Source organism: Bactrocera tryoni, chromosome 2, assembly GCF_016617805.1.
Source record: "Bactrocera tryoni isolate S06 chromosome 2, CSIRO_BtryS06_freeze2, whole genome shotgun sequence".
NCBI classification, from domain to species: domain Eukaryota; kingdom Metazoa; phylum Arthropoda; class Insecta; order Diptera; family Tephritidae; genus Bactrocera; species Bactrocera tryoni.
In genome coordinates, this window is record NC_052500.1 from 85,331,999 (window position 1) to 85,359,951 (window position 27,953).

General features: G+C 35.9%; 1 protein-coding gene across 10 annotated transcripts in view; it reads right to left on the bottom strand.

Moving 5' to 3' along the window:
• Positions 1–343: 343 nt before the first annotated feature.
• Positions 344–27,953, bottom strand: part of LOC120769308 (nuclear receptor coactivator 2) — a 65,418-nt gene continuing 37,808 nt past the window's right edge. The window contains exons 3-15 of one of the 10 annotated variants that reach the window (XM_040096244.1): positions 25,948–26,839; positions 24,555–24,716; positions 15,267–16,056; positions 13,681–15,215; positions 13,402–13,581; positions 12,647–13,271; positions 11,843–12,541; positions 11,592–11,780; positions 11,182–11,525; positions 10,827–11,124; positions 3,017–3,235; positions 1,053–1,412; positions 344–838 (exon numbers count right to left, since the gene is read on the bottom strand). In XM_040096244.1, coding sequence (XP_039952178.1) covers positions 807–838; positions 1,053–1,412; positions 3,017–3,235; positions 10,827–11,124; positions 11,182–11,525; positions 11,592–11,780; positions 11,843–12,541; positions 12,647–13,271; positions 13,402–13,581; positions 13,681–15,215; positions 15,267–16,056; positions 24,555–24,716; positions 25,948–26,839 — 6,325 coding nt within the window. In that variant the 3' untranslated portion in view covers positions 344–806. Of the gene's footprint in view, positions 839–1,052; positions 1,413–3,016; positions 3,236–10,826; positions 11,125–11,181; positions 11,526–11,591; positions 11,781–11,842; positions 13,272–13,401; positions 13,582–13,680; positions 15,216–15,266; positions 16,057–24,554; positions 24,717–25,947; positions 26,840–27,953 lie in introns of all 10 variants that reach the window. The other 9 variants (XM_040096243.1, XM_040096242.1, XM_040096241.1 and 6 more) reach the window with 9 other exon arrangements.

Consider the following 27,953-nt stretch of genomic DNA (forward strand, 5'->3'; position numbering starts at 1 on the left):
TAACACTTTTTTACTAAGTAATTAATGTCGTTTCACCCACTATAATTCTTTTACATTTTAGCTTTGTTTTATGTTCTTCATTTGAATTACACGGTTTAACAAATAAGAATTGAAATATTTTATTTAATCTGGCCAGTCCACCTCAATCAGGCTTCCACTAATAGCAATTTTTCCTTTTCCACCGTAAATTTGTTTGCAATACGCGCTATGTTTTTAATATCTACAGTTAATTTTTGTTATTATTGAACTGATGACAACAGGTTTTAATTTCTTTTCGCAATTGATTTTCTTTTCGGTAATTTTCATATATGTAGATACGTTATATCCAATAAAACGTATCAGCTTGGAATTAGATTATGCATATTTGTGGTTCTTAACAAGTTTTTTATTGGTCTCGAGGTCTTAATAAGGTTTTGTATTGGTATTTTTCATGAAACGAAGTATTCAAGTTCCTATATTCATGCAAAATTCTATTTTATATTTACGTAATTTTATGCACATACATATATTTAACACATCTTCATTTTTTTAGCTATTTTGATATATTTGTAACAGTATTATGTAAATAAATGCTAAGATTCTATTGCACCTAGGTACATGTTTCTCTTTTTGCTTCCAATGTTTATAATTGAAAAAAAAAATGTTTGTTAACACAAGAAAATAATTAAAATTTCATGGTTGCTATATACATATTATTAAATATATTACTTCATATATTTTTTCGTTCATGTCAATATGCAGTTCTTTTTATTGTTGAGTTGTCGACGGCCGTTAGTAGTGTATATTGAATTCCAGACTTTTTATGGTCACCTTGTAGCATTGTTGCCAAAGAAATCTTCTGCAATTAAAATATGCCGAAAATTGTAATACAAAAATTTATTTTCATTATGAAGTTTTAGATTACGAATCAAATAGTCTGCCAAAGATGAGTTAATTTCATTCAATAAATTTTTATTTCAAAATAATATGCGTACACTTCTATAAATATATCCATTCTATATTAATAATATAGTTTGTTACTAATTCTCTAAATAATTAAGCGTAATACTTACGTGCATCGAAGCTAAAGTTCATGGAAGGATCTGGTGTATTAAGTAGTGCATTTTGGCTAACACCAGTTCCTATTGACCCAGATTGATGTTGTTGCATGCTAAGCGAATTTGTACTATTTAAACCTCCAGAATTACCACCACTCATTGGTCCCTGTTGAGCACTGCTCAAGGGACTTTGCGGGGTGGAAGTTATTCGCAGACCGCCAGGACCGCCATTTCCTCCGCCGCCACCTGGCACTCCGTTTCCACCAGAAGAAGCACCAGCTCCTCCAGCGGCAGCAGCCTGTTGTTGAGCACGTCCGCTTACTACAGCCCGCAATTCCTGTTTTACGAAATCAGAAGAGTTTGCTGCATTACCTGCTGAAAAAAACAAACAAAGTAAAAAATAAACATTTAACAAAATAAATTAAAAAATTATAAACATTATTTTTCACTCTAATTATTTACATACATTGTTATTCTGATATGTTTACATGATACGTTATGATTTGTATGTATGAATAAAAAAATAATCCCATTTAATACATAACGATGCATACATATAACATAGTCAACAACACAAATGTGTAAAAAGAAGGACGTTTAATCTAATGTTCATTTACCACCGATTGGCGCTCAAAATAAAATTATGTTATTTACAATACGAAAATCCAGTTCGGATTCGGTTTCTGCAACTTTATTTAAACTATGACTATGTTAAAATTATTACATATAAAAAAGTAATATAAAATTTAAATCTTTTTAGAAATGGAATGGAATACCAGCTGGTTTGTCTCTCAATAATTCACAAAAATAATGTGCCCCAAAAATTATCGATTAACGATTTCCCATTTTAATCAACTTGGCCTAATTACTTTTAATTTCATATGTACATACATCAAATATATTAATATTTTAATAAAATAAAGCAAATGTTAAAATTATTACATATAAAAAAGTAATATAAAATTTAAATCTTTTTAGAAATGGAATGGAATACCAGCTGGTTTGTCTCTCAATAATTCACAAAAATAATGTGCCCCAAAAGTTATCGATTAACGATTTCCCATTTTAATCAACTTGGCCTAATTACTTTTAATTTCATATGTATGTACATCAAATATATTAATATTTTAATAAAATAAAGCAAATAAATAAATCAAATAAGCAATATATAGTTTTATTTTAAAATTTTACAATTTTATAGAAAGTTGTAATGAAATAACGGTTTTGATCTGTGCATAAAATTAATGAAATGCATAACGTATTTTTTAATACATTTACGTAAGCCATTCGCTAACGGGCAGAATGTATAAATAATCAGATAGAACGATGTAGGAAGTAAGGAAGTTTGTGTAATTTATTTTAGTAATTATATCTAACATACAAAGCATTTATGTACATCATGAGTATATACAATAAAAGTGTGAGCTCAACAACGGTAAGTACTAACCAAAAATTTTAATATCAAAATAACAGTTTGACAAATACACCATATTTTTTGAAATAAATATATTATTCAGAGCACATTTGCATGTTTCGCTTTTCGGGTTATTATGTGAAAAATTAAATATCTGCAAATAATTTCATTATACTAACAATTTCGGCTATTTTTACTCACATATACACATTAATATGATTAATACAGAAGGATTTCAGTACAAATATTTTTATTTTATTTTATTTTATTAACTCCAGAACACCAATTTGACTTAAATAATAAAACATGGTTTGGAAGAAATTCTAATTTTTTAGATCGAAAAAATTTACACATAGTAGATCAGTATTCTTTGTGAAAAAATTTTTATGGTCTTCCTTTTTACATTATCGGCCTGATAATAAACATAAAGATCGAATATAAGTTTAACATCTATATACATTAAGTATATATTTTTGTATTAGATACAAATGTAGGGAATGCACATATTATATGGTACAAATTATATATGTATATTATTTTATATTCCAAGTTGGTAAACGCTTACCGGCCTGAGCGCGACCATAAAATTCGTTTTGTGTTTGTTGTGGGGTCGCATGAGCAGCATGCTGCATATTATTGTACATCATGCCACCAAAGCCAACAATACCGACACTCCCGCCGACGCTGACACCGCCATTTACGCCGAGGCTTGTGGCGGCGCCATTGCCGCTTGTACCTACAATATTTTCGTGATTTACATTCGCAATGAAAGGGCGTGGAGAGCCTGTTTTGGGTTAATACGAGATTTGCATTTTAAGTTCAAAACTATATTTACTGGACGTATTCAGAAATATTTCTAATAGTAAAACTTTTTCTAATAGATTTATAAATTATAATAAATAAATGTGGAACACTAAAATCGGTTCAGTACTCTTCTTGGCGGTTACTGTTTACTGAGTAACTAATATAATAAAGCAAATACGAATAAATAGTCGTGTTTACGCTTTTGTGTATTTTTTTAATTTAAAAAAATTCAATAGATAATATTTGACATTTAAGGTAATACGAATATTTCGATAACATACAATTTATGTACTAGTTCGATTTGACTTTAGGCATAAGCCTTAGCGTTTATTTGCTAAAATTTTTTTTAGCAATCAGTATTTTTTTATCCAAAATTTAATTGTTAATTTTTTGATTTATTCGTCTACAATGTTTTTTTTTGGATATCTTTTAAGCGATCGTTTCAGTGCGATTTTCGAAAAACCGATTTTTTTTGTTGCTTTATCAGATTAGTGGAGAACCTTTATTTTTTTCTATGAAAAACTGTCGAAAAAAGGGCCAAAATCGATCCGTTTTGATCAAAAGCGGGATAGCGACTTTCCCACAGATAAATAATTTTTTTGAAATTTTTCTTTTAGATCAAAATTGTATTGTAGCTATTATACAACCAATAAATAAACATAAAAAAAATATTTTGTATTCGTCATGAATGAACGTAAAAAAACTGGACCGATTAGTTAATTTCAACCTTAAGAATCGCGAAAATCAGTGATTTGTCGGAAAGTCACACTGAAACGGATTAATTTCAACCTTAAGAATCGCGAAAATCAGTGATTTGTCGGAAAGTCACACTGAAACGATCCCCTAACTTACTAATTGTTGCTTCGCCATGCGTAAAGCAGTTATTAATCTACTTTTCGGTATCAGCAGAAATTTTTCCATCAAACTATTATTTTTCATTAACACATGTAATTTCTTTTCAGTGTAATGTTAAGTATAAAAATTACCTAAACATTCATAACTCAAATTGTAAACAAAAAAGTGTGAAAATAAATTTTTGTTAAAATCTAAATTAATGTTTTAAAGTAATTTTAATTGTTTTTAAGTCGCTGAATTGAATTTTAATGGTACTAGAAAGGGAAAGGTTAAATTTGAGAACTTGTATTTTCGTCATATATATTTCATTATTTGATAGATTTGATTTTTAAGTACTTATTTGCAGTTTTCACATTAGGGAACATCGAAAAATACACCACGCATTGCTTAAAATTGATACACTTAATATTCTCATATGAATTATAATTGGAAACATACCCACTGGGGCTCGAGGCTTATAACCACAAAAGGCAGAGAGTTAATGAAAGCTCTTCAAATGACTGGGTGCAGTACTCGTATCATGTCTAGTGGAACACCAACTTTTTGGCCAACAGATCCACTTAAAACACAAGATCTTATTGATTTTTTCATTACAAAACATGTCTCTTCAAATTATATGTGCATAGAAAGCGGTTTGGATATGACCTCTGACCATTCACCAGTATATTTAAGACTACACGAAAGGGTTGTTATTAAGAAACTTCCATTTACGCTAACAAATAAAAATATTGACTGGGAATACTTTAAGCAATTGCTATCCAATGTTGATAGTCACGTAAAAATAAGTTGTAATTCCGAGCTAGATAACGAAATCATGAATTTGACAAATACAATTCAATATGCAGCATGGAGTAGTACACCAATTAAAAGAAACGTCACAGCAGGTCATATACATACCATAGAAATTAAAGAAATGGTAGCAGAAAAACGCCGATTACGCCGAAAGTGACAACAAACAAGATCTCCATCTGACAAAAGTTGTCTTAGCAAATTGTGTAAAAAACTTACCAATAAGATAAAGGCATTTAAAAATATAACTCTCAGCTATTATCTGAAAAGCTAACGGCCATGGAAATGATTTTTCAATTTAGAAGTGTAAAAAAGCAGACCAGACATGAGCCAAGAGCGATATAGAGAAAGCAAATGTTTTTTCGGAATACCTTGAAGGTGTCTTCAAACCATATGACACATCCAATGCAGCAGAAATGGAACCTCATAGACCTAAAGTCTAAAAAATCGACTGGGTTTGACCTTATTACCAGTGAAATACCTGTACTGAATACAGCTTCCTCACAACGTTGTATGTAAAATTACTGCTATAATGAATGCTACTATAAATCGTCAATACGTATCTATTTATTGGAAAACTGCAGAGGTAAATATGTTCAATAAACCCGGTAATCTAACGCATGAAATTACTTCGTATCGGCCCATATCTTTCCTGCCAATACTTTCAAAACTTTTGGAAAAACTGCTTGCTGTGCGTATTAACAACATAATTGAAGGAAGCTGATACCGGTGCATCAGTTTGGCTTTCGAAAAAACGAGAGACTAAATCAGTACACATTGATTTCACATACAACAATACTAGATATATGCCTCTGTACTTAAACAGTGTGCAAATACCATATCACAATACTGCGAAATACCTAGGCATGACCCTGGATACAAAACTTAGATGGAGTGTGCACATGTCAAAAAGAAAAAAAAAAGGAATTAGAAATAAAATTCAGAAACCTGTATTGGCTATTGGGTAGAAACTCTGCATTATCCACATATAACAAAATTCTAGTCTACAAGCAGGTGTTCAGACCAGTTTGGACTTATGGGATACAACTTTGGGACTGCTCAAGCCCTAGCATTGTTGCACAAATCCAGCGATTCCAAACCAAAGTTTTAAGATGCGCCGTCAATGCGCCTTGGTATGTTCGCAGTCACGATCTTAAACGCGATCTCGGAATTGACTCAGTTGCTGCATCGTATTAGTTACAATAGTAATGAAATAAAAAAAAATAAAAAATTTAAAAAATATGAATTAACCATGCGCATCCTGTTTAGATTTGCGTCTATAAGTTCTGTGTTATTTCAAAACTTATAATATTACAACAAATATCAGAGAAATATGCTTATTAAGTAAAGGATAAATTAAGAAATAGTCTTTTGAAAAAAAGAAAAATATTGCAAAAACATCAGAGTTTGCAAATATGCTTATTGAGTAAAGAGTAATAAAAAAAATAAAACAGTAGGTAAGGCCACCTCGTTCTCACTTTCGATGTGGCGTAGGTGGTAAGCGCGAAAGATGTCAATACGATCACGAGCATTTACGGTCTATTGACCAAATCGATAAAACTTAAATTGTACTTTTAACACTTAATTATAAATTTTACCATATTTATGCACGTTCATAAATGCATAGGCCCCATTGGATTTTAGCAATTTTATTAACGAATTATAGTTAAAATATTTAAAAGTTGGTGTGTATTTATATATCATGATATTATCACCTAAATAAACCACAATGTATCAGTATTTCTCAATATAATATGAAGCGAGATCAGTAAAAGTCGAGTTTAAGTTCAAATATCTCAAAGCATGGCAAGGGTGGGTGAAGACAGAGCGAAGCGAAGACAGTCACCAGCATGGATCCGAAAAGTGCACAGCACCGCCACAGCAATTAGCGTCATAAACGCTCAGATAGTTCGTGGCCTCAACCAGAAACCACCCTGCGAAAGAACGATCCTCGTAGCGTTGGACCTGTCAAAAGCTTTTGACACAGTCAATCACACAACGATACTGCAGGACATTGAAACAACTACGCTCCCTCCAGGGCTAAAGAGGTGGACCATGAACTATTTGAGCGGCCGCCAGTCATCCGTACTATTTCGAGGTGAAACATCTAAACTGAGAAGAATTAAACAGGGGGTTCCGCAGGGTGGTGTCCTCTCCCCGCTACTGTTTAATTTCTACATCTCGAAACTCCCACAACCACCAGAGGGAGTTTCCATAACCTCGTACGCTGTTGACTGCACGATATTGGCGTCGAGCAATAGAATCGATGGCATGTGTTCGAAGATAAACAGCTACCTCTCCGACCTTTCTCGTTTCCTCACTGCACGAAATCTCACACTTTCCCCACCAAATCCACAGCGATCATATTCACAAACTGGACGAAGGAGTATAGACTTGAGCTTAATATTGCAGTCGACGGCGTCAAAATCCTGACTGTTAATAATCCTAAGATTTTAGGTGTAACAATCGACAGTCTATGCTCCTTCTCTCCTCATACGACCGCGATTATCGCCAAGGTACAGAGCCGCAACAAAATCCTCAAGTCGCTAGCCGGCAGCACATGGGGAAAAGACAAAGAAACGTTGTTGGTAACATACAAGGCAATCGGCCGGCCGGTCCTCAATTACGCAGCACCCATATGGTCACCTGGATGCAGTGGCACGCAGATCAGGAAACTTCAGACCTCTCAAAACACTGCACTCCGGACCACTACGGGATGTCTTTTGATGTCTCCCGTTAAACACCTCCACAGTGAGACGCTTATGCTCCCAGTTAAGGAGCATAATGTACTCCTCTCCAGGCAGTTCCTGCTGGGATGTTTTCGCAGAAACCACCCCTGCAGCCATCTGCTTGGAGCGGAACCGCCTCCTAGGAGCATCAAAAGGTCATTCCTGGACTACGTCGACGACGTCGTACAGTACGGCAACCGGACTTCGGACGCAACTAACTTTCGACAGGTACTGACCGCCATTCACAGCGAAGCCATCAACACCTTCACCAACTCCCTTTCCGTGAATGGCGTTCTTGGAATCAAACCACCACCCATAGCAGACGAAGAGCTCCAGCTGCCGCGAGAAACGCGTGTGACGATTGCGCAACTTCGTTCTGGATACTGTAGCAGGTTAAACTCCTACTTATCCAGAATAGACCCTGACATACTGAATGTATGTCCTGCATGCAACGAGTCTCCGCATGACACTGACCACCTCTTTGCATGCCCTACGAACCCTACTCATCTAACACCCTCCTCCCTTTGGTCCGACCCCGTCGAAATAGCACGTTTCCTGGGCCTACCGTTAGATAACGTCGACGACAACACAAATGACATTTACCATCCCAACGGGGATTGAATTTCCGTTAAGACAACAACAACAACAGAGCGAAGCAAAAAAAAAAATTAATTGTGAAAAATGAGCAAATGATCGTCGATGATCACTAAGTCCCATACCCAGGACAACTATGTACATAAACATACGTACATATGTAGTATATACTATGTTACCGCCGAAATGTATAAAACCTCGCTAAGTTAACAAAATTCGTTGAATCGACAATTTAGCGACATTTTGGCGATGTTGGCAGTTCTGTACTTTTTGCAGTGCTTTGTTTTGAAGTACTGTAATTTTCGATTGGACTCCATTTTCATGCCGTCAAATTTAGATAAAATGAGCTAAATCGAGGAATGTGCTTTGAACATATAAAAAATGATAATTGTACAGAAATTGTATAATTTAATGTCAGATATAGTACATAATATGACACAAATGAAAAAAACAAATTTAAGTTCTTTAACACTCTCTGCTTTCATATTCCTAATTAAACCAAAATGTTGTGATATATAAAATTATTCGACAATAGAAAAAAAAACATTGTTTTGTAAAAATTGGAAATTAGTTTGCGGTGCTCAGTAGTACTCATGCTTGAGTATGAATGCGTGAGTATGCTCGACCGCCAATACATCGGCCCTCGCTGCTTTGTAGTTCTTCAGACGGGTAATTGCTATTCGATTTCATAGTCTGTCAATGAAGCGTCTGAACGTCTGCACGTCTTCAATTGGTGAATCGGTTTCACTATCTCCTGGTTTTATGCTTTCACTGACATTCAGCACGTTGGAGAAGTATTTCCTTCATAATTTTAGTATACTCTGGACATCCGTAACTAGATCACCTCAGGGGGTTCTACAAGAGGAGTGAGCCATGTGTTGAAGTTCACGCAAATGAGGAAAGTTCTCAGAGTGCCATTCATTTGAGAGTGGGCAGAAAGTATTATTTTACAAATGGCTCAAGCAGCTCACGACTTCCGGTTTTAGACCAAGTATCCTCTGAGTAGCAAAAGAACATCCGTTTGAAGGCGAGCTAAAGTGAGAAGTCGAACCATCCCTCCCCAGGGTTGTGCGCTGGTTTTGGGACCCGCCCCGTAAAAAAACCCCCGATGAAGAGGAAACAACAGCCTCGGACGAGAAACCCCCTTTTTGATGACGACAGCTTAAATTACAATTGATAATTAAGGATGTTTCCGATTTTTTTTATGTGATTAATTGTGAGCAGGATTTATTTTTTGTGTTCAGTTCAATAAATTTATTTTATAGACAGAGACCTAAGTGAACAAAATGTGAATCTAATCATGAGACTAACAATATCGTGATCACTTCCGTGGCGACTGATGTAGATAAGCTTGAAAACTTGATGTCCCCATAATTCCAATGCGGGCAAATTTAATGAAACTTTTATATTTTGACGATTTGACCGTACTGAATAATATATTTAAATTTAAATAACATATTTTTCAGTCAGAATGTCTAAGCTTAAATGTTGTTAGCTTATATAAAAAAGAATTAAATGTACAATTAACAAAGAAGAATGAATATATGTATGTTCGAAATCGAAAGTAGTCTTACTAAAAAGCGCACGAGGAAACAAAATATTTCAGAGACTTATTTTCACATTTTTAAACTCAATGATTTTAACGTTATTCAATTGAATAATATACAAGTACTTTTATACAGAAGTCTAATTAATATAATTAATATTGTTTACTTACTAACACTAAATTAAATGTGGATTAGTATGCTTCTGAAATCTTTCATCAATATATATATATTAAAAATAGCTTTTGGCATCCTACTACATAGAGTACTACTCTGACATCATTACGAGAAATACATAAAAAAATCAAATGGACATTCAGTACCAATATCAAAACTTAATAAATATGTTGGAGCTAAGGATCTTTCCACCTTACTATCCTACAAAGTTTGGTTTCTTTCTTAGTACTTCATCATATTACGCTATTACGAAACTTCATTTCTTTAGCGTTATTCGCAAACTTTTAGTAGTTTTGGACAATGCTACAACATGCGTAGTAGTAAAGATATTTGCTGTCCTCGGAGATATATATATATATATTTATCAAATATGGGCATGTTTTGCAAAAAAAATTAACAAGCTCAAGAATAATTTATGAATCATAGTATCGTTTTGTGAGTGTGGAATTGGGGGCGATTATGCCGTGCACGCAGGTTAGTAATGCTGACTTTACTTTTGCTATAATAACTTTAGCACGGCCCATACATATAAATTTATATATTTCTTCATTGTGATCTTTTAGATACGTACATATGTAGGTAAATCGCAATAACTATTACCGTTATTTTATACTTTTATAAAAAAAAAACTTTATCAGAACCAAATTATTACACAAAAAATATTCAATCAGAAGCAAATGGGAGGATGCAGAAATAAAAAAAATAAAAGTATTTTGCTTCTAGCACAACAACTTTGAGCAGATAAACGGTATTGGTTAAAACGATCTGTCAATTAGAAACCTACAAACCTACGTTAGAGAGCGGACATTCTCTGTGTTATTACTCTTTGATGTAAATATTAATAATATAACAATTTTCAATTACTACAAATGTTTTCACTTACCAGGTAAATGTTGGGTAGTTTGCGGAACGCTACCCTGGCGTTGCATTCGTTGCATTTGTTGTTGCTGGAATACGTTTGAGCTGGGTCCACCATATGGTGACTGTGGAGATGGAGAATTTGAGGTACCACCACTAAAACCACCAGATTCGCCACCTTGAAAAGAATTTTGCCGCTGCAGACCGACATTAGTTCCAATATTACTAGTAACTGCATTGCCAGATACACCCCCTCCGTTTGGAGAGTTGAGACTTCGCCGCTGATTTTGATACGGACGTGTTGTATAAGGACTAACACCCTGCTAAAGGAATTACAAAAAATAAAAAAATGTGCTCAAAGCTAAATTTTATTCACTAACTTGTAACTGCGCGCTTAACATAGGATTATGTTGTTGTAATGAATGACCGCGTTGAGTTGTCACATTTCCACTTAGTTGTACACTTGGCGTACTAACATTACCACTAGCATTCCATTGTTGTGATGACGGCATGCCTGTAGGTGATTGTATACCACCTGCTCCTCCACCAAAAGGCGGTTGGCGTGGTGATAGCTGCGGAGTAACATTAGCGTTTGCTGCTTGGGCAGCCTGAAACGCCATCTGTTGTTGTTGCTGAGCATTCACTTGTTGTTGCTGCTGTGAAATATGCTGTTGATGATGGGGCGATAGACGTTGTCCGCTTTGTGAATATTGCGGTGCATAACCTACAAGGTGGAGTGTAATAAAATATATGTGACGGGAAAATCAAAAATGAAATGCTGGTAACTAACCTGCATTCGTTTGTGGACTAAATGGTGCATTACGTTGCCCTGGACTTAACTGTTGTTGTTGTAGTAAACTCTGTGAAAAATTCGGACTCAGTTGCGAATCGGGCGGCAAGTTGGTACGAGATAAGGCGACATTTGGCGCTACTGTGTTATTCAACAGCGAACCAATGTTGTTGATGTTCGGATTTAGACCTATACGGCACATTTAGTATAAATAAATATAAAAAATATATGTAATTATTCTTTTTACGTACATAACTGATCTGTGCGCGCTGTTGCACTCTCAGGAACCAAAAGCTGTTGCTTTTGTTGTTGCTGAAGAAGACGCTCTTTCTGTTGTTGTTGCTGTTGCTGCTGTTGACGAATTCGATACTGCTGATGCGCTGGCAAAACAGAGCCTCCAGGTGTCGTAACAGTATTCATTGGGCCCCTGTTACGTGACGCCGAATACATAGGTGGCGGTCGTTGGAAACTTTGATTGGCGTTGACACGTAATACCTCCAACATTTGTTGTACCTGAGTTGACTGTTGATTGCCTCCAATTGCAGCCTGCTGCCTTTGCAACATCTGCAGATGATGCTGGAGCTGTAGCTGTTGTTGTTGCTGAGTTAAACTCCCTCCACTGCCACTCCCCATTACGTTGCCAGGATAGGCTGGCGGTTGCGGCTGTTGTTGATGATGTTGCTGCTGTTGCAGTTGAGATGTCTCGACCATCAATGAATTTTGAATAGCGTTGATAGCCATGCGTTCATTAATCTCTTGCTGCGTTAATCCAGCCAAGGCAGTGGGAGTAGGTGCTGATACAAATGGCCCATCGTCTGAAACGTAATCCATAACGCTATCCAAAATCTTAGATAATTCTGAATCGCCATCAGCGCCGCTAGGGGCGGCTAATTGGGAGCTTGCTTGTGATGTCACTATTGACGCTGTGACGTTGGCTGTCCCTGAGGTAGCTGTGGTGTTATGTGAAGATGTTCCGAAGGCGTCCGATGAAGAAAAATTTATTTGCGGTTGAGATAGTTGTGTTGGTTGCTGATGTGAAGAACGTTGAATGTTACCTAAACATTGTTGTTGTTGTTGCTGTTGTTGTAGGTGGAGTTGTTGCTGATGTTGCTGCTGTTGCAGCGTGAGGTAGGCATCGGAAAATTGTTTGCGCATACTATTGCTCCGTCCAACGGCTCCGACAGAACTGCCTCCTGCACTAATTGATGAGGTCGTCGTCATTGTGCCGCTTTTTGGAGGCATGCCACCTAGACTATTCGGCGCTGAAACACTCATAACACCGAGTGTCGAGTTGACGCGGCTTGCTGAAGGTGTAATGTCAGGTATAGCTTTGACTTGAGGTGGTACAGTGACTATAGGATTCTTTGGCGGATTTTCTAACAGCGAGGCAAGCATTTTATTGCTCTCACGTAACTTGGATGGGCGGTCACTTTCACGTTTTGCTAATATGCCATCATCCGGTTCATTGAGCGAACGCTTGCGAGTTGTAGGATCACCCTGGTACTTTAAACTTTTTAGTAAATCCTCTTGCGACATGTCCTTGGAGTGATGTTGCCCGTGGCTATGACCGTGTGAATGACTATAGTGCCCATCGTCTTTTTGTAGCTGGCGCATCAATTCACTTTGTCGACCAAGCGAAGGTCCTTTTCCATCATCATCCTCCGATTTTTCGTTAAGCAGCTGTGTTAAATATATTCAGAAAAAAAATCTGTATATTCCAATTCAAGTACATGAGTGTACTCAAACATTTGTGCTGATAGAATATGGCAGATAAGTGAATGGTTTAAAGGGATGGTGGGGCCTTACTTACCGACAGTAACATGGGATTGCTGGAGTTCGAAGATTTTGGTAATGCACCACCACCAAATAGGCGCGCATTCGATATACCAGTAGCGCCCATTTTGAACATTCCGGACGAACCCCTGTTGCTACCGCCGGCACCTCCACCATCCTTATCTTCATCGGAATTGAGTAGACTCTGATTGTAAAACTTTTGGGAGATCAAAAATATCGCATAAATAAAACCTCCTTACAAACTACATATTATCTTATGAGCAAAGACCATTTATGTATATAACTCTAAACTCACCTTATGGCGCAGGCTAAGATGATCTTTATCACCATCGGTCGGATTCATTCCTGAGGTCATTGAATGCGATTTATTTGTCAATAAATGCCGTAAACGCTCTGATTCCGGTTGGGGTGGATTCGTCTGTGCAGATAGTTGGGTCATGTTAGCAACAGTGGTAAGTAATGGCGGACCACCATTTGGTAAATTTGCAGGGCCGCTCAACGCACCACTGGAACCACCTTGAGGTCCAGAATTATTGCCACTTATGTTGCTACTGCTGTTTATGCTAGCGTTCATGTGGTCTTTATCAATATTTTTATCACTTGTTTCGAACGCCGGAAAACCAAAACCAAACGGGCCTCCACTAACCCCGGGACCAGCAGATGACGGCTGACTTGTATTTGACTGAGGAGAAGGCAAGCTCGCAGCTGAGTGTGACGACAGTTGATATGGTGTCGATGGTGAAGCACATACTGCCGGACTGAAACCATGTCCCGCTGACGGTGGACGCGGAGTGCTTACTGGGGTAGTAACAGAAGCGCGGGAGTTTGGACGCGAATCCGTCCAACCAGTGGCGTCCATTTCAAAACTGGAATGTGCCAAGTCAAAATCAAAGGGGTCGGAGCTATAGAAAATCGTTGCTTCGGGTCCAGCAGGCGATGCGGTAAACGAATTGACCAGATTGGAATTATTCGAAGTCGAAGCCGATGTTGCCACAGTAGGATTGTTACGTTGTGTACCACTCCCTGTACCATTGATAACAGCTGAAGTCATCAGTGGTCCACCCACATTAGTAGTTTGCGTGGTGAGTGGTGGCATACCACCACCTCCAACTAGTCCTCCTAACATATGTACACCGCTACTTACACTTGCTAAAGCTGAGGCCGACGAAGAGGAGCATGACGAATTGTTATTAACAAGTGAGTCCAAGGGCAGAGAAAGGGGCGAAACTAACGATGGACTAGGCGACATTGTTGACAAACTGCTAGATGGCATCATACTACTGTTCCCGATACCTCCGATGTTCAATCCACTTATACCTCCTCCACCTATATCGTTATCCGTGTTAAGTAATGTTTGCAGAGACATAATATAATCGCCCTCAGTTTGCGACTGATTTAAAAAAAGTCGTGAATTCGCCTTAACATGAACATAAATATCGGGTGCGCCGAGACGCAATCTAAATGGACGTGACATCACATTCGCAATGGGAGGATGAATGAGTGTTGCAGGCGTTCCACCAGGTGAGTGTGATGATGGAGAGTTCATCAAATGGACTGAAGCAGCTGACTCTTGAACCTCGCGTAAGTGAGATTTCAGAGCATTTAAGTCCTGCGGATGACAAAGATCTTGCAAAAGGCGTCCCAACCAACTACTCAAATGTTGACGATAGGGTTCACGAAGTGCAGTTACATCCAAATTGAGTATCTTGCCGTGTACGTCGAGTTTAAAGGTTAAATGCTCTATGGCCTGCGGTTGTATCTGCTGTATGGCCGGTTCATCTTCGGGACGGGTAATCAAACACAATATGGAGGACGTTGTATCACCATCGTCTAAAATTTATGTAATTAGCAAATGAAAAACTTAAACAACTAACATCCTACCTTTCATCGGTGTTGCTAGCAGCATAACTTCCTCATATTTTTCGGGGTTTATGTGTTGTCCGACAGTTTTCTGATCCAAAGCATCGTTTTGGTGCGTCATAGATGTTTGAGTAGCCGAACGCAAATCTTTGACTAGCATTCGGACTTTAGCTGCTATATTTCTTTTAGTTTTAGCACTCCCTGGACCTAACGAAGCTGTTGAATGTTGCGAATTTGTACCACTATTCGCATCTTCCAAATCATTCCAGCCACTTTGGCTACCGCTACCACAACCAATGTCACCAGTTGCATTTCCGCTAACCCCATACGGCATATTATTTATAATTGGATCTAATTTCGCATGATCGCCGGAGTGTAGGTACTGATATAGTGGTTTACGAAACAGTTCCTGTTTGTCATAGCCGATTAGTTCTCGAATATTCTGCGTACACGACTCGATTATCCCGTCTGCAGTGACTTGTAAAAGCACCCAATCGACTGAAGAGAGGTAATGTTCCAACGCCTCAAAATAGGCAGATATTTCGGGAACCTGACCGTTAAGCAGTGATGGCTCCGGCAATGGGGGTTCGGTCGATGAAACGTCACCTTGTTGTACTGGATGGATAGAGCAATTGTCAGTTGCACATCGTAAACAACGTGTAGATGCTGTATTATTTCGATTATCGTTGCTTTTACAAGTTGAGCTGCTATTGTTGTTATTAGGTGTCGTCGAATTGAGAGCTGAAGAAGCGGTAGTCGACGTTGAGGAAGAAATATCACGGCTTTGGCCCTTGTCACAAAACTCACGATACTGAAAAAATAGGAATAGTTATAAATAAGCCAATGTCAAGACAGGAATTTATTGTGGAATGTATTGTATTGATCTAACTGGACTTTAAGAAAATATGTATAATTAAGAGGCATTAAATTAATACAAGTTACATAAATAAATAATGTTTACCGTAAAAAACGTTTAAAGTAGATCCACATTTGCAATCTTCTCATACGTATGTACAAGGATCACAAAATGTTTATATATGTTCGAATGAATGTATGTCTTTCTGCAAAGATTATTTGACTATTTATGGAGTAAGTATAAATCAAATTGTACATTTATCATGTGCTAAATCATAAAAAAAAATTTGACATTCCTTCTGAAGAACAACCACTGTTGGAAAAAACTACGATTTTAGACTTTGCCTGGGCCACGAGTCACACACACACACTTAACCAACTCGACTATGAAAAACTTGTTACTTTTGCAAAGTACAAAATAGTTAAGTTTAATTCCAGTCATAGAAACCTTTGGGTATAAATTTAAATAAAATGAATTTGTATTATGCCTTCATAGAATCATTATAATTATTTTTGTTTAGCTACTCTTTGTGCCAAATATATGCAAATGGATTCTTTTCTACTATATTTGCCGCTGCAAGCTCTCAACGATTTCGAACCTCTACAACGAATGAATTAAACTTTTATAGTATGCAAGAATAAGAGAAAAGCACACATTGTGAAAACGAAAAATATTGCACCGATCAACGCAATCATAACAAAAACAAATAAAGAATCAGCATGTACACAAGAAGAAACGAAACGAAATAAGAGAAGATTTAAAACATAATAACGTTTGGGAGTGCGAATGTTAAACTAAGGCAAAGTGAGATCTACTTCATGAAGCTCCACTACCAAACAAAAAACATCAAAAATTAAACCCATATAAGAGATATCTTTGCAAAAACAACTGTTGAAGCAACGAACAATCGCAAACTGAGAACTTTGAAATACATTCAATGCTGACGATACAACACAATCATGGCGACAACTTTGACAATGAGTCGACGTATACACGAAGCGAAGGTAATTAAAGTCTATATATTACGTCAAATATACATATGTATGCAAGTAAATACTACACATGTGTAGATACATATATGTATGTACATGTGATTATGGAGGAAACTATAACTACAGATAGGAAGATAATGAAACAGACATAATGAGTAATATGCTACTTATTTTTTGAAACTTTGCGAAATTTTAATGAACAACCGCATTTCGACATTTAACAACTAAATATTTGATATAAAGCAAATGTTAGATTCAATCGTCTAATAATAAAACCTTAAAAATATTATTAATTTATTTACACAATATCACCCTAGTCGGCAGAGATTTTTAATTTTCTTCGAACCCACTTTTTGTTTAGTAAAAACAACATCAAAAATTATATAATGATGTCATATGCAGCCATATGAGCTTGAAAATAATTTCTCATATTAACTTGCAGAACCAGAGCAATGACGATCATGGTGCTTAGGTAGCCGGCATCTCATAGTACGAGTATATGGATGAAACAATAGAGCTTTTTGGATAAAGCTTGCGGGAGCCGGTATCCGTTCAACTGAAAGGCGAAAGAGGAATTGCAGAACTGTGTAATATAAACTTAACTTATGCCCACATATATGTACATACACAAGTACATATGTATAAAATTGATAGTCCCTTGAGGATATTTAATGTAAATTTAGGTTTAATGTAAATTAATATGATATCGAATGATACACAAACAAACAAAATACTAGCAAAAATATGCAATCTTAATAAAAAAGAATTTAGAGTTTCAACACCAACGATATTCTAATGAACACGAAAATTTTGTTAAAGTATGTAATACACAAATACACAATAATATTGCCAACAGAAGAAACGCTAACAAAAATAAACACCTTTGCACCTCTAAAAACTCAAAACAAGCCTAGCCGAATGTACATACACATGTACATAGTTCGTTGATCTGCTCATTTTGTTGTTATTCGATTGGAAAAGTCTTTTTAAGTTTCCTTTATTGTATTCTTCACCTATTATATTTTGCAATGTTGTTACAAACTTTTGAATTTGCCAAAGAGGAAGAGAGAATAAATCAGCACATGTTCAGAAGAATAAAAAAATATATGTAGAGAAATATTGAGATAAGTATAAATCAGTGGTGGTGTAGCTCACCGAAACCAATGAATGTGAGCAAAAAAATAAGCTATCTGTAAGTATGTGTTAAATCATACTTATGCAAGAATATGTCAGAAAAACCATTCATATGTATGTACATGTATATACGGCGTTCACCAACATTGTTTATTATGGGTCTATTTATCCCTTAGAAATACAATACACTTGGGTGCCTTTTCTTAGTAGGACATTCATGATTGCGAGAGTACAGCGGCTTTTAAGAAAGCAAATTGGAACTGACATTTTTTTAATAAAAAATAATAATTTATAGTATTTTGTTATTTTAATTCAAGCGATGTGTTTTTGATGTAGGAAGAAAAACGATGTTTTACAAAAATAATTGGTTAACATTATACTATAGGGTTTTCCAATAGGGATGATATGATTTCCAAGTGTCATCAATCCATATGTCATGATCTGTATACCTTTTTCATTGTATTTAGTATTTTTTTACAATTTCATCATGAAAAGATAGAAGCAAGAGTTTACATATTGTTCAAGTGTCAATAAGACAAAGAACCGCTCGAAGATATAAAAATATTGCTACCCTTCAGGTAAGTATTGCTGAATATTGCTATTTTTCGCTTCCAAGACAACAACAACAACAACAACTTGAAAACGATAACGATTTTTTTTAAAGAAAATCGTCTTTGCCGATGAGGCTCTCTTTCATATGACCAAAAATTGTCCAAATCCGAATAAAACTGCAAAATATCGGTCAATGTGTGAGATATATGGAATAATTCAAATTCAGGAATAGTATTTTCCTGACAATGGTATGTCTGTGTGTCAAAAAGGGATTGAATCGAGTCAATACTTCCCTTACCTCCCGTATACCTTACACAATGATTTTCAAACTTCCTAGTGAATTTATACCGCATATATCGGCCAGCATGTGAGTTATCTCTATGAAAATCAGAGAACGTGTTTTACTGAAACAGTGTATCTTTGTGCCTAAAATGAATAAAATTGGACGAAAACATAACCTAGCCTTCATATAAGAAACACATAACATCTGGGTGACTTTACTCCATATAATTGGCATGTGGCATGTTAATAGAAGGCAGTTTTAGTTTTAAAATAGATAAAAACGGGTCGGCAGTATCGACTCAACTCCCATCTACTGCTTACACATATATAAAGGTTTCCGTTGTTCTAACAAACCTTTTGTTGAATATATCGGTCAGGGTATGTGTTATATAATATTATTATATACATATATATATGTACATAGAGTTGAACATGCATAACTCAAACTCTTGAATTGGTAATAGAAGTCAAACTTCATACAAATTTCCTTCCATAACTCGAAGTTTTTTGTGGGTTATGGTGATTCGAGTTAGATAAGGTCAACTATATACATATATAATTGCTTGGATTCCGATCCTCTGGTTGACGGTTTACCCCTTAAGGTATTTCCCAGGTTTCGATTCTTGCAAATTGCAAAAGTATAAAATATTCGGTTGCACCCGAACTTAGTCCTTCCTTACTTGTTTACATATGAGTTTTTAATAATACGTATATATCTTTTAATTATATAATTTTAGAGAATTATATTTATTTATGTTCATGTATTATTTATAATTGTTTACATTTTTCTTTGGTGAAGTTAAGCAAATCATAATATAGATTCTGAGTAAAAATTGTATAACAAGCGGAATATAACGCTTGATCAATGTAATTTGAACAAGTAAGGAAGGGCTAATTTCGAGTGCAACCGAACATTTTATACTCTTGCAACTTGCAAGAATCAAAGTCAGGGAAATAATTTAAGGTATAAAACTAATTATTTAGAGCAGTGTTTCCCAAAGTGAGCGATAACGCTCCCTTGTGGTCGCTGCAGGTGTCAAGGGGGGCGGTAAGAGACCCAGAAAGAAAATGGGGGCGTAGTGTAGAGGTCTGGGGGGTTATTTGTAATTTTATTTAGCTAGGAGGCGTCTTAGACAACGACTACATGAGCTCTCGACTCTCAACAACAACTTGTGAACATCAACTAATATGAATTAAAAGATTGCTCAAACTCGGTTCTATATTTCTCTCCGCGTAGTTCATATACATATGTATCTGTCCTATTTTATTGAATATAGAAAAAATTAAAATTATGTCAATCGGTCGCTCCGTTTCATAACGGGGCATCTCTACAGGATAGAATTTATAGAATACTAACTATCAAACGTATTGCTATTGCAATTGCCAAATCTGTATGGGAGGATCGGGCATTTGCTATCATAATATAATCATTTGCGCAAAGGTGTAGGGTAGGTATGTATGTAGGTTCGAGCTGATGTAGCGCATGCTTTGAGCTCTTGAATAATTCATTTTATCACTTGCGAAATGACGTCGGGTAGGTAGCTGATGTAGCGCACGTTTTGAGCTTTTGAACTCCTTAAATCTTTTATGTGGAAAATAAAAAAAGGATCTTTATCCTTTCTTACAAATGTATTTCTGGAAAAAATAAGATAATACGAAAAGGAGAAAGATCCTTTTTTTACAAATGTATTTCTAGGAAAAATAAGAATTCATATTTTTGGACTACTATATAATAATTGTGCTTAAGCATTCCTATATACACAATGTAATATTTATTTTATATTCATTTATGGTTTTGCGAGCAATAGGTGAGCATTACTTACGCCTCCTTTACACTACTCGCGAAGTTAAACGTATTTCTCAAAGCAAAACAATGTCGGAAGTAAAAAAGAAGAGACGGCAATACTGTGCGGAATACATTAAATTCGGATTCATTGAAAATCCCACAAACCCATCCTCGCCTTTGTGTCTTCTATGCCTAAAAACATTTTCGAATGAAGCAATGAAGCCTTCAAGACTGCAAGATCATTTGAATAAAATGCATCCAGATAAGATAGACAAGAATGTAGCATATTTTCAAGACCTAGAGAAGAAGCATAATACTCAGCCAAGTGTAGCAAAACTATTTTCGGCGGCTGCTGAGCAAGATGACGACGGACTTCGAGCTTCGTACAATGTCTCTTTGTTAATTGCTCAAAAAGACAAACCACATAACATCGCAGAAGAGTTAATATTGCCAGCAATAAATGAAGTAATAACTACCGTGCTTCATAAACCGGCCGCAGATATTATCCGAAAAATTCCTTTGAGTAATAATTCTGTGCAAAGACGGATTGACGAAATGGCTGAAAACATTGAAGAATCATTGTACGATCACCTGAGGACAAGCCAATTCTCAATTCAGCTCGATGAGTCCACTTTACCAACTAATGAAGCATTGTTGTTGTCTTACGTGAGGTTTATTAAAGATGAGAAAATATGTGAAGAACTATTATTTGCTAGAAATTTAGAGACCGATACAAAAGGCGAAACCATATTCAATATATTGGAAAAGTTTTGCGATGAGAAAGAGATTCCTTTGAAAAATATTATTTCAATTGCTACGGATGGCGCTCCGGCTATGACAGGGTGCCATAAAGGCTTAATAGCGCACTTAAAAAATAAAATTCCAGATGTCCTTGGTGTGCGTTATTCATAGACAACATTTAGTTGCTAGAAACTTAAGTGAGAAACTATTTCAATCACTGCAATATGTCATCAAAGCTGTCAATAAAATCCGCAACAGCTCTTTGAATGATAGATTATTTCATCAGCTTTGTGTTACTAATGACGAGGATTTCAACCGTTTGTTGTTTCATACTGAAGTTCGTTGGCTATCAAGAGGCAATTGTCTGACTCGATTTTACAACCTGTTTGACTCTGTTATAGAGTTCTTGGAAACTAAAGATACAGAATTGCAAGACATGCTCATAACATCAAAGAATGATATAGCTTACATGACAGACCTGTATAAATTGTTTAACGACATGAATCTCCAACTGCAAGGCGATAAACTAAATTTAATTAAAACAAAAAGCGTCGTTGCTGCTTTCGCAGCCAAACTACTTCTACACAAAAAGAATCTGGGCAGACGCGAGTTTCACAATTTTCCGAATTTATCACTATCATGCAGTAACGACGAATTGTTTGCCTACTGCCAACATTTGGAAAACCTCCACATTGACTTTACCGAACGATACCAGGACATTTTGAACTTGGAAATACCAGACTGGGTGTTGGATCCGTATTCAAATGTCAACACAGCAATATCACCTCAGCTGGAAGAAGAACTTATAGAATTGACAACAAACGAGGAAATAAAAATCAAATTCAAAAATTTTGGCTACAAAAACCGATCCCGCAATTGTACTCTGGATTGTGGTCAATCGTTCAACGATTCTTGATAGCATTCCCATCGTCATATTTGTGTGAACGTGGATTTAGTGTTGTGAAAACACTGCTTACTAAAAAGAGAAATCGTTTGCTTCTTACCGAACGTGGCGACTTGCGACTGTTCTTGAGTAAATTAGAACCTGATATTAACAAACGTATTAAACAGCATCAGATTCATCCTTCACATTAGTTTTTATATAAGGATCGATTATTTTAGTTTTATTTTTAATAAAAGATTCTCTGTTTTAATACTATAAAGTTGCGTTTCAATAATCATTCTTATTTGCAGGTGGAGCCCGTAAGAGTTAACTTGAGACCTAAGCGCCGTTGTATGTTACCTACTGCGCTCAGATTTCAAGTTGCGGGTTATAGTAAAAGTTTCGTTTAGAATTCTCCGTTAATATACATATATACGAGTAGGTCACAATAATAAATTTGAAGTTATAGTGGTTTTTAAATAGGTGAAAAAATGGGGGCGCTAAAAAAATATTTATTCTCAAAGTGGGCGGTAGACAAAATAAGTTTGGGAACCATTGATTTAAAGTAAAGTTAGCCGGATGTTCGAAAGTCCTGATATTAGTTACAAGTTTTCGCTCAAATTTATCTATTTTGGGCACAAACATACACTGTTACGAGCGAAACTCGCTCTCTTATTTTCATAACTCACAAATTGGCCGATATATGTATGTGGTTCAAAGTCACCCGGAAGTTCGAATATCCATATATTAAGTATATGGGGGTTAAATGAACTATTGGTCCCATTAAACCCATTTTTGACATACAGACATACCATTATAAGAGAATGATTATCCCTTAATTTCAGTTATATACATATATCACATTTTCAGACATTTCGACCAAAAGTCAACTATAAGTACCGGAGTCTAAATATTCGGTACCCAGGGGCTTGAACAGTTTTTATTGGATTTAGAAAATGTTTGGTCGTAAGGTGGCACATACTAAAGGCATTATTTGTGAAAACTTGAAAATTAAAAGTGTGCATATGGGAAGTAGGCGTGGTTGTTAAGGAGTTATCCTCCGATTACATCTATATTCACACTGTCAGTAGAAGTTCTTATTTGGTTTCTGTAACTTAAGTGGTTTAGGAGATATGTACGTTAAACCTGTTAGAGGTCGGGACCACGGCCACTTTTTTAAAAATAATTTCTCACAGGTGTCCCATTCTACTGTGATCCTCTGTACCAAATTACAGCTTTATATCTTAATTTAGTGCTTAGTTATGGCACCTTATATGTTTTCGGTTAATGGCGATTTGTGGGCGTGGGAGTGGTTCGATTAGACCCAACTACGAACCAAGTGTCATCAAGATATCTCAATTTTTACTCAAGTTACAGCTTGCACTGACGGGCGGACGGGCGGACGGGCAGACAGACATTTCAACTTTTCTCGTCATCTTGATCATTTATATTTATATATATATAACCCTATACCTATATCGATTAGTTTTAGGTGATACGTACAACCGTTAGGTGAACAAAACTATAATACTCTGTAGCAGCTGGTTGCAAGAGTATAAAGTTAAACTGAAGGCCTGAACGTGAAAGCTTTTGTTGCACATTAGCGGGAACTTATCTTCCATTCATCTTTACTCATCACTATCTCGTCTACAAATTACAAGTTGTCGCAATAAAAGTATCCTGTATGAACGAGCCTCGAGCTGACACCTTGTAAGTTTGCATGACTACCAACCACCATAGAATATTTCCTTGCTCGAATCAACCGCATTCTCTTTTAAAACATTTTTTTATTAACATCAACATTTTGAATTCATTTAAAAATTTAAAATATTTGCTTATTTCTTACTACCACCACAAGTCATTTTGCCAACTGATTTATGGTCGATGCAAATCATGCATTTTAAGGAAAACACTAAAACATAAAAAAGAGATTTCCGAATAACGTTATTTGAACAAAATATATAACTGAAGACTACATTTGGCTCACTTTTCAGGGCCACGAGTTATAAGGGTCTAAGCTTTGTATCTACATATGTACATACACAATTATATGTATTAAAAAGATGTTTGAAAATTTACTTACCGTTTTCACTACTTGGTTCAATATTGCTGCCTTGTCTGGTTTCGTTGAGGCTGTATCACCGCGTTTGTTGAGTTGTAAAAACTCGGACAATTGCTCGATATAATTGTTTTCCAATTCGCGACGCCTTTTCTCGTTATTACATTTATTAATCTGTGATTGCGGCTAGATTATTTCATAACAATATAAGTATTAGTTATATAAAACATTTATATTTTATAGTTTTAAAATATATAATTATATATAGATATAATATTTTATTAGCTTTTAAATATTTCAAAATTTTAAATGTTTAAACTTACAAAATAAAAACCCTACAATTCTCTTAAAATGTATACAATTATTTTTCTCTGTACTATTTTCTGTATGTTATTAAACTGAAACTTTTGAACATGAATACATAGCTGGCTCTTATAAAGGTGTCTGATACCATCTCGATGGTAAAATTTAATGTCTCTGTCTCTGGGTTATGATCCGATTTCATTCATTTTCTTATAGAATTTATCTTAAGAAAATTTTGTTATTTTGGCTTAAATGGTTTAGGAGACATGTACACTAAGCCTATTAGAGGGCCTAGCCAAGCCCATTCTTTCAAACAATTTTAACCCACAGGTAGAAGGCACACTATTGCGATCCTGTGTGCCAAATTACTGTTCTATATCTTAATTTTGTCCTTCTTCTAATGTCGTTTTGTGGGCCGATTACGCCCATCTACGAACTCATTCTTACTTATTCGCCAAGGAACATATACATACATATATATCAAGTTTCATTACGATATCTCAATTTTTACTCAAGTAACGGCTTGCACGGACCCAGATTTCAACTAGTCTCGTCATCATGCTCCTTTATATATACATATATATATATATATATCTTACCCTATATCTAACTCAATCCGTTTTAGGTGATACATACACCCATTAGTTGAACAAACCTATTATACACTGTAGCAACCTGTTGCAAGAGTTGACGCCATGGGTGCCGGGTTGCTAAAGTTCACCAACATGGCTAACCGTGAAATGTCTTTACAGAAGTGTTTGAAGCTGTTTATTTGGTATTGCGAGTTTCCGCGTCATTTCGTGACAATTGACGATACATGGATTTGAAAAAGTCACTCGGTAGGCAGAAATTTTAGTCGAATGACGTATCGATAATGCCACCACAGAGGAATTTTTCATAGAACTACAGACAAAGTATTTTTCTGATAGGTTAAAGAAATGGGAGGCTCGCTGGGTGAAATACGTATATCGAACTAAAAATTTGTTTTCAATAATTTTGTTGTTCTTTTGTAGGTTAAGTACTTATAGAGCAGTCCTCGAATAATTTACAATTTTCTTGAAAAAGTATTTTTAACGCATTGCTGAAAATAATTTGAAATAAGAAAATTACCTACCAAATTGGCTTTCGGATCAGTTTTTCTTCTAATTTTTCGAGTCGGCGTCGCTGGGTTGTTTGAGATTGGCGAAGCCACCGCATTCATGGTGATTGAATTTTGCAGTGCGGCGGCTAAACTTACAGTTGCTGCAGCCTTCTGTCGCAGTATTAAATTAAAGTTGTTGCTATTTTTATGGTGGTTATTATTCACTAAAGAGCTGTTATTGTTGTTTTGGTTGTTCTGTTTGTTATGTAGCAATAAGCCGTTTTGTTGTAGCAATTGTAGTTGTTGTTGCTGCAATGGAAGTGTTAGACTTCTAACGCTGGTATTGCCGGTGTTATTTGCGTTATTATTGACGTTGTTTACTTGATAATTTGTAATTGTTTTTTGACCCGAAATACTAATACTATTGCTACTGTCACCAGCTGATATTGGGCTTGATAACAGTACACCAGCAACAGCTCCAGTTCCACCGGCACTCGTTCCAGTAAGGGACGCACACGTCGGTATTGAGGGTACCAGACCCACACCTAAAGACGTTACTACACTACCAATGCTGGCTGGTGAAACAGTAACAGCGGCTGTAGCGGCGGCTGGCGATGAGAGAGGCACCTTGTATATAAGACTGGAAGTGGTTGATGTTGTTGCTCTTGCCGTTGATGTTGGTGAAAAGCCGAAAGAAGTGGTCGGTTGAATGGCAGTTGTAGTTGGACTACTTTGGTTCTTGAAGAACACAATATTCGAGCTAATATTGTTGTCAATATTAAGAGGGACAGCCGTGTTTGATGAATTTTTTGTGACTGCTGATAACGATGAGATGTCTCTACTATTTGCAACGATACTAGTAATATTGTTGATGCTATTAATTGTGTTTGGTGCCCACGAATCTGGTAAATCACATGGGCCAAGCCTATAAGAGAGAGAAAAATAGATAGATTCAATAAATAACTTATTAGTTAAGGAATAACGTAAAAAAATATAACTAAAACCGTTGTTACTGAGTCAGATATAAATATCTTAGAGGTGGGCTGAAAAGTTCTTTGGATAACATAAAACATTTTTTTTTTTTGAAAAAAATTGGATTTTATTATTCAATATAGTAATCTTCGAGGATAATGCAACGATTACTGCTGTCAATTTTTAACACAATAACGAAACAATTTCATTAGTATTATGTGATTCGGAAGTAAAAATTAGTGTTTTGCGCCCATTCACTACTACAAATTCACTAATTGACATGTGTTTGAAAGTTGTCTTTTGTATTCTACATTGTAGATATTTTAGACATAAAGAAAAATACAGTAATAAATATATGTATATAACCGTTTTCGTTTTCTAAAGGGTATGTAATACATATGTTTTTATACAGAGTATAATGTAGTTTTGTTCACCAAAAACTAGTCGAGTTAGATATAGAGTTATACAAGGTGCCTTCCAAAGTAAACAGTACTTTTTGACTCTAGCGCCCCCTGGAGGGGCCATCTATACTGACGACTGGTGCGTTAGAGTCTGCTATCTTTATCGATTGTCCAGTGAGACATTTCATAGATTGGAAGTGAAGTTTTTGCGTTTTAAGTGTCAGTATGTTTGTGTTATCGGTGCGAAAATGAGCTTCGAAGAAAGAGCCAACATTAAATTTTGTTTTAAAATTGGTAAAACTTTTACCGAAACGTTTCAATTGATGAAATAAGTTTATGGCGATGATTGCCTATCCCGTAGCACGAGTGGTTTCAACGTTTTCAAAGTGATCGTGAGGACATAAATGACAATCAACATGTGGGCGTGAATTTATCAAAAATCAGCCGAAATCATCATTGAAATGTATGGAAATAGAATTGAACATCTCCAAAACACCGATTTATTGCATTTTGACCGAACATTTGAGCTTACGAAAGGTTTGTGTACGGTTTGTTCCGCACAAATTGACTGACGACCAAAAATTCGAAGGACGATTATTTAACCAAAAATTACATTTTAACCATTAACCACTCCCCATATTCACCTGATGTGACCCCGTGCAACTT